Below are 10,994 nucleotides of genomic sequence, written 5' to 3' on the forward strand. Positions count from 1 at the left end.
TGTGACTGCAACTTCCTTGTTGTCGGAAAGCTCACATCCCTCCTTCCAAGGTAGTGCTACTTCATACCTTCTGTCGCAGTATGTTATGGTGCTTTCGAAGTGTTGCATTACCTTGCTGACTTCATTGGGTCTTTCAACGGAATCAGATATGCCAAGGTGCTCTAGTTTCCAGAACGTCCGTAGAAACACATCTGACTCGACTACTTGAGTTTTCAAGGCGCATACCATCATTCTCGCTGTGGCACACTGTGATGCCAAGAAGGTAGTGCGTCCTTGAAACGTCCAGCCAAGCTTGGAGTTCATGGCAATCAGTGAATTATTGTCCTTGCACCGTAGGACTTCACCGGTCAGAAGTCTCCACATTTGATCAGAGCCGATCAGCACGCTGATTCCACTTTGTGTGATCACTGATGCGTGTGCGAACTCATCGGCTACGTCCCTCCCCAATTTATTAAAAGAAGCGACGAATGAGACTTCCATTCTTGTTTCGTCGATGTCTTGGCAGATGTGCGGAATCTCAATGGCACTTAGCGAAACCTCCATGTCAGAAAACTGACTTCGTAAGCGATGTTCCACTATTCGTCGATTTTCGGCCTCTTGGTTTGAGGCACTGGTGAAGGTGTTGAGAGCCATGTTTATGAATCCGAGGCATTTTAAGCCGAAGTGTCGTGACGACTCCTCAGTGACAAAGGTACGCTGACTGCCACCGTCGAATACACCTCGCGCGTAGCGGCAGTTGTGATCGCTTACCGCCCAGGCTCGGAATGTTTGGAGGAAGACGCACGCATTGTATCCATCGCTGCTTTGCCGTTGTCTCCCTAGTGATGAACAAACTGTGGCAATTGCACGGTCAGTCCGGGCGGCTTGGTGCGAGTCCTGTGGAATCCCTCTGGGTCACACATACTCGAGGAATGTCGGCCTTTGCACTTCGAACACGAGATCCTCCGCTTGCAGTCGCGTGCCCTGTGGCCTTTCGTGGTACATCGGAAGCACCTTTTGTCAATCGACAGCATTTGCTTCTTTTGCGACAGGGACATGTCGGTAGGACACGCTTCCGTGGAGTGCTGCTTGGATGAACAGCACGCACACATCTCGTTGTAGTGTTGATAATCACGAGTCGAATTCGTATGGAGAACAGATGACGTAGACTGCTTCCAAGGCCGACTACGGGCTGGCTGGGTCGCCACATGTTGAGCCCCGCTGTCTCGTCCGCTGCTATCCTTATAGTCGCTTTTTTCCAAACTCTCCAGTTCGGCCGAAAGGAGCTTCAGGAGACCGCCCAACCCTGCGTTGTCCACGGCATTATTCTCAGCTTGTGCGGCACAGGTACGGTGATACAGTATCACCAGGTCTCGGGGTAATGCCCTAAGTATGACGTCGCAGAGCATCGACGAAAATGAAGACCGCTGCACACCCAGTGCACCCAGCCCTCGGATGTCCACGAGCACGTGGTCGTAGAGTAGTCGGAAGGCTCTTGTGTCACCAAATGCTCGAATAGGATTCAGCTGATGCAATGTTGCAAAGTATGCCTGCTTTTGGCGGGTCTTGTTCCCGAAGCGCTTCTGTAGTAGGTCTACAGCGTCATTATAGCATGCTTCAGTCGTTGGAAGGCCGGCCACCGCTGAGGCAGCGTCTCCTTTTAAAAACTGTCGCAGATAGTGGAGCTTCTCCGTCGTAGTCAGAATGACTTTGTTTTGGACAATTTGGAGAAACTGCTCCCAGAACTCCGTCCATTTACACACATCCCCAGAAAAGGGTGCGATCATGAGCTTCGGCAGCTTGGCTCCCGTCCTCTCTGATGGTGTAGCGACCACATTGGTAGCCGGCCCCGACCCCGATCCCTCTTTTGCTGGTGTGCTTGAAATGTGGTTCCGACGGCTTATGAGCTCGGCGAGAATGCGCGTCGCGTTGTTTTCATACTCTAAAACTGTTTCGTACTCGGATTGGAAGTCCTCGTCCGTGATGACGCTCCCTAATTCGTTGTTGATCTTGTTCAACTCATCGTTGTTCGTTTTGAGCCTCTCGTAGATGGAATCAAGCTACTCATGCGTTGCGGAGTCGTTGCGAAGTAGGGCACTTGCCTCATGGATGATCCGGCTGTTCAAAGATCGTCGTGAAGCCCGCTTCGCCTTGAGTTTGTCCATTTCACCCGGGCAACTCGTAGCCGTCGGTAGGTCTATTCCGGGATGATCGGCACCATATGTTTGGGATATGGCGTCGAGAAGCCGTTGAAGAACTCGATACCGTCGAGGTGATTAAACACCATCTCCCTCTAAAGGGGACCATGAGGCGATGCGAAGCAGCGTTTCGGCATGTAGAGCCCGTGTTTCAGAGGGGGAGTGGAGAGGGGAGGGGAGAGGGAAAGGTGGAGGGGAGAGGGGAAGTGCAGAGGGGAAATGGGAAGTGGAGAGGGAAAGAGGAGAGAGGAAGCAGAGAGGGGATATGGGAGAGGGGAGGGGAAGTGGGAGAGGGCGAAGGGAGATGAGAAGTGGGGAGGGGGTGTGAAGAGGGAGAGGAGGTGTGTGAAGATGGCTTACGCAAGCGCAGTAAGGGTGGTCACGCCACACACCACCACCACCACCACCACCGGATTGAACTCCGCTATAAGATGCTTCACATCTAAAAAGGGCTTTATTTGACACTGCGTGAGGCCATTCAGACCCTGCTAGTAGTCCTATCCCCGTTTTTCCCCTCGTGCTCACTGGTACTTCTTTGTCCTCTTCTGTCGGCTCGCTGGAGCTCGCGATGGAAACAGCAATGATACTTTACGAGGTGATCAGGTCTCTATGCAAACCTGTGACTTTTTATACACGAGGGGCACATCCATGAGCTATGATTTTTGGAAATGCGTGGTTTGCAGTAGCTTCTTTATTTTCTAGATAAGCCAGAAAGCTTGTTCGTAATTTTTCCCCAATTTTTGTGTTCTCCGTCTGGTCTATATTTGAAAGGGTATAATGTATCGCTCACTTTATAGCTCAACTGTAAGGGTTCATTTCGAGGCATAGCTCTTAGTAAGATTAAGTCATCTGAGCTATAGTCATATCATTTTAGCGTAATATACATCTATTTACATTCAGTCTATAGATGAGACTTAGGTTACAGCTGTATCACCTAAATTGTGTTCGCGACGGAAAGCAGATTATATATCAGATAGTTGCGTTCATGAGATACCTCTTCACAGATAAAATTGCAATGATCAAAATAGAAGAAAATAAGTGGGTAGGGTGTGGTTTTCTGCTGCGCCCTAGCAATTCAAATATCATATTTACATGGATATGGTAGCAATCATTATTGCGTATAGTGTAGTTGGAGTCGCGTTATGTGCCTAACGGTTGTCGCTAGTTGCCACGTTTATCGTGTAATTAGAAAACCGCGTACAAGAGGGTGTTATAAACTACGGCGAGATGCTAGAATTTTTATTGACCGCGAAGCAAGTCCTTGCACCTTAAAAAACAATATCAATTACATCGACATATCTGCGCTGTACAGCAATCTTTTTTAAGTTATGTGTTCTTCAGTGTTTCCTCGATATGCCATGTAATTTTAGGAAGAAAATTAATGTTTAAAAATGTCTTCTCCTATACAAAGTGGATGTTGCGCTGGATAAATGCTTTCCCTACTCAAACATTCTGTATGACACTCCCATGATGTCATGTTCCCGTTAGATACTTGTGGTCATATACAGAAAATGTATGGCCTCTCTGTGGATATCAGAAAAACGTGCGCAATTATTGGAATTGCATACGGAACGTTTCAGTAGGGTTCAGTGGTGACGATCATTGGTAATATATGGTAATTAGTTCAGGCGAAAATTTGTTGACGATGGTTTCCTCCAATGATATAAATGCCTCACTGTGGACAGCAAATTGTAGTGAGCCCGTTCTAAATGCCGTATTAGATTAAGCATCTGAAAACCAAAAGAAAAGAAAGATATAATTATACACACGGAACTGCGGTACTACGAATTGGCATCTACAGAACGCACAAAGCCTCAACTGGGTCCTGTGGCGCGCGTGTAACAGCTCCCATCAAGGTGGGGTGCCTGATTACATCACCGGCCGATTGGCCGATTGGCAGTCGGTGCTCGGAGTCCCCATTCACCTTCGAACGGAGTGTGCAGCGGCGCAGGACTGGCCGCCGACCCTCGGTGACGTAATGAGTAACGTCTCCTCGAGGCGCTAGTGATTCAAGATGAGGTTAGTCATAAAGTAGCCTCCAATATTCACTCGTTAGCTCTGTTTCTCATCGCGTTTTTAACACCATCATCAAAGCCTTGAGGAGACGCTACTGGTAATCGTGGTAAAAACAAAATCTGAACACTTGTTAGCATGGAAAATCTGCAAGGACGTCGACACATTTGTCTATGTAGCAGTGGAAACAGGGTTACCAGGTCGAAAAAGCAAGAAAACGTAAGAAATTGGAAAAAAACTAGCCGAAATGTAGCCAACATGAGCCAAAAGCAGCAAAAGTAGCTGAAAGTAGCCAGACGTGTGTGAAAACAACTGAGACGTTTTTGTTTAAATGATTAGGTGCAAGAGCCCTTTGGTGTATATGTAAATAAGTACAGGAAGAACCCTTCAAAATCAGAATTGTTGAGATTAAAGCAGGAACTGTTGACCTTAGCAGTCATTTCGTGCAGTATGACGATGTTTCTTGTGCTGATGTAGAAATGACACTCTATTGACATGTCTCGGGTGATTTGTCTTTGAAGAAAGACCAGAAGTACCAGCCATGTGGCGTCCTAAAAATGAGTACTGCACGAATGTGTTCAAAATGACAGTTATTGTGATGGAAGCTGATATTGTAGTCCCTTTTGCAATCGTTTACCATGTGAGGACGAAGTCTAGTCAGTTAGTATACCGCAGCCGCAGTACGTAGGTAATCACAAAAAAATAACACAGACAGTTCGTCTGATACCCTATTTGTGATGTCAGTGAGTGCTTAGGGTACTGGATGCGGAGCGCCTCGATTGTCCTCTTCACTTCCAGTTACAGTATAAAGTCGTGTTCAGCAGCAGGTAGTCTGCGAAACAGTTTTCCCCCTGAGTCGCGGCCACTGATCCTAAGTATTTTCCTTTTTTTTTAATTCAAGGGCCAAAATTCAATTTTGGGACCTGGAACAACGATTTGGTTGCCGTGTTCGGCACCATATACTCGGATGCCGGCGCCTGCGACTTCTTCACTTATTGATAATTTGGTTTAAATCCAGATAAAAAGAATGTAGCCAAGAAGTAGCCAAATAGCCAAGACGTTCTTTCTGCCGCCACTAGCCTAAAAAAAGTAGCCAAATTTGCGCTAGGTAGCCAGACGTTGCAACCCCGAGTGGAAATACTTCCTACAGTGAACGGGGAGCGCGGAAACATACAAAGGACGACAAAGAACTACAAAACACGAGCGCTGATTAGCGCTCCCAGTTCACCGAATGAATATGTACCAAGAAGCCCAAATATTGGTCATTTTACAAATGCTTTCTACTAAGCATGTGCTAATGGTCTTCACTGCACGTTTTGTTGGATGCACAGGGGCATTCCGGGACGCACTTGGATCCTACGACAAGCTCTACCACGTGCTCGGAGCACTGAACTTATTCGGGGCCGTGCTGCTCTTCGTTCTTGTCTTCCGAGACTGGGCTCGCCGTAGAACGTGGGAGGTCAACAGAGTGACTGATGTGATATTGACAGGCACTTCAATACCTTAGTTTTTGTCAAGTCGTACGATCGGTCGAGTTGAATAAATGTAATCTAATTCATGTCATGGCTGGTTCAGAAGACTAGCTCCGTTCAGCGGGGAGGCACTTAACAGCTGCAGTTCACATCTCCTAATTCGCTTCTCTCAGGAAAGGTGATTTTGCAATACCATTTATTGCAGCCTTCGGTGCTCATAAGCATCCGTTAGCAGTCTTGCAGTGCATTTGTAACAATCATCTACCATTCTGGAAAGTGTCCTATCTTGATGAGACGTAGACAAGAATTCTATCGTTTGTGGAAAGGTTTTGGTTCCTCGAATTGAGCGCCGGGAGGAAGGAGTCCATTCTAAATGTGACCCTTCTCCGTGACCGAAAGAAAGAACAAAATTTACCAGGAGCTCGTTTCTTTGTTAGGCACTACCCTATCAGAAAACCAGGTGGCACTGTCCCAAAGCCATACATGATTACTGGACAACTGTGGCGATGGGTACTGGGACGCTGGCACGCTGCACGAGGCACGCTGGATGCTGGCGCGCTGCAGACTGGGACACCCGTTACGGGCCCAAATCCGGCTTTTAAATGGTTTTTAAAAACTGTGGTCATGACCAGATCGTAAGTAGGGCTAAAACACGTGCACTGCAAAAAAAACCAAAAAGAAAAAAAGACCGAGCGGGAGTCGAACACCACCACCTCGGCGGTGATACAGTATCACCACGTCTCGGGTAATGCCCTGACACGTTACCACTACCACAGACGCCCAAGACGAAAAGTGGATTTTGTTTCTACATGTTATAACTACTTCCGGTAGCCAGCATTTTAGACGCGAAGCATCTTATAGCGGAGTTCAAACCGGTGGTGGTGGTGGTGTGCGTCGTGACCACCCTTAATGCGCATGCTTATACCCTCTCCACACGTTCTCTCCCCTTTCCCCTCTCCACTTTCTCTCTCCACATCCCCTCTCCCTTCCCCCTCTCACATTTCCTCCTCTCCTCTCCCCTGTCCATTCTTCCTCTGAAACGCGGGCTAGACATGCCGAAATTCTCTTCTGCGCAACGCCATGAGCGCCGGCGCATGCGCGTCCCCTCCCCCTCACTCTCCTTTCCTACGCTGTTCCCATCTCGCGCGCCTGTCAACCGCGTTCCCCGCTCGCCCTGTCAGAATTAACGGCCAGGCTAGAGGGAAGACAAGACGCGCGTAGCGTTCCTCTTCGCGTTCCACGACGCGATGTCGGTAGCATACCCAACGAACGCCAACGGAACGCGATCGTGCAAGTGCTCCGGCTTCGCATCGCCTCATGGTCCCTTTTAGCGGGAAATGGTATAAATTTTCATTTTTCTCGTTTAGAAACGCAGATTTCAGTCCCTTCGTGCTCGCGGCAACGTAACAGAAGACAGTTAATTTGTTCTTTGCGGCAAAACGTCTATCTGGGACGTTTTGCCGCAAAGCATATTAGCGTAACCGCAGATATGTTGCGGGAATCGCACTGACTCCCCTAAGCAGTTAGTCAAACATATGTAGAAAACAATGTGCATCTGAACTGCACACTGAACACTTCAGCTTTCGTGCCGTTTGGTCATATTTTCTGCACTTTTTGTTTACGTTCCGCGTACTATCCGCCTCGTGCATCGGTATGGTGGCGCCACTGCTCGGCTCAGGCGGGTGCACCCTCTCCCAACCCCCAATAGGATCCCATGCATTTTGAATGAAGTTTGCGATTCCGTTGCGCAAAAAAAAACTAGCGCCATCTCTCGACAATACGCCACACCGACGACGCAAAACTTCCTCGTGCTTCCACCGGTATGCCATGATCCAAGGTGACCCCTCTCTCCACTTTCTTTTATTTCTTTCGGTGGCCGTGAGAGCGCGCGCTGTGCACTGTGCAGTAGCGCACCCAACAAGAACGGCTGGGCTCGTCGCTTTCGTCGCGTCTTTCTTGAACGTTGCAACGTTAATATTGTGTTAAGGCGATGGCCACACGTCGGGCGATGAGCCCTGATTTCGCTCAGCTGCCATATCATCAACGGCAATGTTTCAGACGCCTCAGTTGTGGACTTTTGTCTCTTGGTTGCTGGACAAGATGGCCTCCTGCAAGACCACGTTTTTTCAGCTCTGTGTGTAGTTCTCGGCGTCGTAGCAGTTTGATGACGCGAGGACGTCAACTGGTGCTACATCGTAGGAACCGCTGAAGTGACTGCAAGCTTGACGACATTGTGCCAGAATATTCTAGCGTACTGTACGCGCACGATTGTGCTACACTTAAAATACCGCGCTTGGCCTCGCGCGTCAACCTGGTACGCCTGTGTGCAACAAGTGTGTTGTTATCGTTGTTGCGTCGGTTAATATTGAATTGCAATTGAATACCGTTTTTGCAAAGGTAAGTGAAGCTGTAAGTAGTTGCCCTTCTATATGCTCGCTACTCCACGAACATTACTTCTAGAATTGCATTTTATGTTTAGCTGCACGTACCAAAGGAGAATCTAGCATACGAGATACATAGCAGGCGTGCGCATTTCCTATACAAATCTCAGTAATGCCACACGTGTGCATTTCCTATATAAGTCTGATCGTGTAATGTCATGCTCAATTTAAAGCGCATGTGTTAGAGGATTGTGGCTTCAATGGTGAAAGTGATTAGATATTCCGAAATATGTGATTGCAACGCAGTTAGAACTTTCTCATGTGTTAACAAGGTCTGTGAACAAAAAAAAAAAACACTGTGTGAATGTTTGTTGGTCATTTGCTAAAGTACATTCACGCATTATTATGCAGCTGTGTAACGGCTGTTAAAACGTTCAGCAAGTTAGATTTCAGTTTTCTTGGCCTAGTTGAGTGCTACGAGTGTCGGGCGAAGATAAAAACGCGTGTCGTTTGTGCGTTTCTTAAGCAGGCATACAGCCGTAATAGTCATTGTTGTTGTACTGTTTGGGGTGTTCAATAAAGCAAGAATGCTGTTTTGTACTGCAACAGTTTTTGTTTCATCTGTGTTAACAGATCACGCAAACAACTTGGACACATGCACGTAAGAAACGTACGCAGTGCATCGCGCGCACGCATAAAAAATGGGCCTGTCATCTTAAAACAAATAATATAGAACAATCGACGTAACAAACGGCATGGTTGTCTAGTGGAGCAGCGTCGGCAGTATAAATATCAAGCCAGAATGAAAAATGAATAGAAAAACAGCGAGTAACGGGCGCTTTGCCCACGGCTTCTATGAGCCGCGCGTATCCACCTTTCGCCACCATTCGCCGTTGGTGGCGCCACCAGTACAACTCAAAGCAGCAGCGCACGAGGCGGATACAGCCGCAGTAGTTCACTCTAGCCAAACCGACCATTAGGCTTAGAGGTGCACTCCGTGCGCCACAATCGTTGAGAAGAACGTGGATATTCAATTACTAAGAATCTAATAACCGTTCAAATGTAGTTTCGCTCATTCCTGACTCAAGCGAGGCCATATTTGCACCTTTGACTACACAAATAAAAAACTAAAAACGCCGAGGTTGAGCGTTACATTAGCTCACTGTTACCGGTGACGTGCGGCTTTCAGCGGTACGAGCGCATATGGAAGGACTGACTGCTACAGTAGGATGATGTTGATTATCATACTGATACTAATGTCATATTGTGTTGCGAATGATGAGTTCTTTCGATGCAGTTATATGAACTAAATTCACGGCATTCGATCACACACTTACAGAAAGCGCACGCGCCCTCGCTCGACAAATGATTGTTTTAGCGCATACGTACGTGCGTCCCTTAACTAAAACTAAACCTAGATATGTGTAGGACACACAATATAAGAATATTTTGGAAATATTCGATATGTTTTTCTTTAGACTTCTAGTGATCCAATAACAAATCTTATACGAATTCCACGCAGCGCGCGGATAGACACTGTACAGCGTCCACAATGCCTCCCAGTGCGCTGTAAGACACTGGACCACATTGTACAGTATTCGTAGCGTCTTGCAGCGCACTGGGCGCCACTGGCCACGCTCTACAGTCTGTCCCAGTGCCTCCTGACGCGCTGTAGTACACTGGGACACATTGTACAGCGTTTCCAGTGCCAAGCAGTGCGCTCAAAGGCACTGGGAGGCACTGGAAACTCTGTTTTTTCGATAGGGTGTCTGATGAAAGCAGCAGACACTGAAGCCAAGGAAAGTATAGGGTTCGTTACTCGTAGTCTAAGTTTAGGGAAGCAATTATGACACAAAAAGGAAGGAGTCAACGTGGGCGAACCGGCGAAAAAGCAACTTTCGCCATCAGTAGGGACCGCGCCTCCGATATTCAGCTACGGCAGCGGTCGCTCTCCCGTTCACTTCGGCGGGAGGGAGTGACCTAGAAGTAGTTGAATAGAAAATAGTGGCTTCGAAATAAGCTAACGCTAAATGGTGTCCTTCGCGTTATGCGACCGCTGCGAGCCATCTAGCGCGATGGCGAGCAGCGATTCAGGGTAGACTGAAGCAACAATGGGCGCTGATGCGCTACGACCAACTACGAGCGCAGTGAAATAACCGTCAGTGCGAGCCGTCCCGTTCGTATTAAGTAGTTACGCCACTTTGTAGCCTAGACACCTATGTTGGGGAGGAAGAGACAGAGAAATAAGCGTTTATTTTCGAAACAGTGTTCCGAGCAATGCCCTGTATCACCCTGAGGTTGGAGCACTCCTGTTGCATCCTCATGCGTTCTTTGTGTGTGTGGGCCTGTCATCGCCTAATCTTCCCTGCCTGCACCACACAGGATTGTCGCTGTTAGCCCGTATTTCTCGTTATCTTCCTGCTACTGGGCTGCTTATAAATACGGGCTTCACGTTTTAAGAAACGTTCTTTTTGTTCTGTTGACTACGTTGATGCCTTGCTTGTACGGCGCTGCTATGTGCACGCCCTGGCTATGCAACAAATCACTAGTCCAGGAACCCTCTGCCTTCGACTCTTCTCTTCGCCTTGGTGATGAGTTGTCGCTGGTCTTCCAGGTCCTCGAGGGCGAGCCTGGCCTCCCACGTTTCGAAGGTCTATTCGGGGCCCATTTTTAGGTACCTGTAACATTACAGCGACGACAAATATTGCACAGTAGCACACCTGTTACCATCGCCAGCGGTCGTTGAGGGTAATGCCATGCTTACGGATCCGGAAAGTAATAGGGACGCCCCCGGGCGCCGCTGTTCTTCGTTTGCCTTGATGAGTGTGTTATTTTACCGCTACTCTCTTTCTGCGAGCTTAGTTGCATTTTATGGGCTTGCGCACCAGCACTGCTTGCGCTTTCGGCCTGGACGACGGAGTTCTAGCTGCCAATTCGAATTCTATAATAAA

At 48.0% G+C, this 10,994-nt stretch overlaps 1 protein-coding gene across 1 annotated transcript; it reads right to left on the bottom strand.

Annotated features, from left to right (window-relative positions):
- Positions 1-818: 818 nt before the first annotated feature.
- On the bottom strand, positions 819-2,144 carry LOC119391805 (uncharacterized). The gene is made up of 2 exons (XM_037659453.1): positions 2,082-2,144; positions 819-2,039 (listed from the first exon to the last, which is right to left on the bottom strand). The coding sequence occupies exons 1-2, from the start codon at positions 2,142-2,144 to the stop codon at positions 819-821; spliced, it is 1,284 nt and encodes a 427-aa protein (XP_037515381.1).
- Positions 2,145-10,994: the final 8,850 nt, after the last annotated feature.

The sequence above is a fragment of the Rhipicephalus sanguineus genome, chromosome 4, assembly GCF_013339695.2.
Source record: "Rhipicephalus sanguineus isolate Rsan-2018 chromosome 4, BIME_Rsan_1.4, whole genome shotgun sequence".
Classification (NCBI taxonomy): Eukaryota; Metazoa; Arthropoda; class Arachnida; order Ixodida; family Ixodidae; genus Rhipicephalus; species Rhipicephalus sanguineus.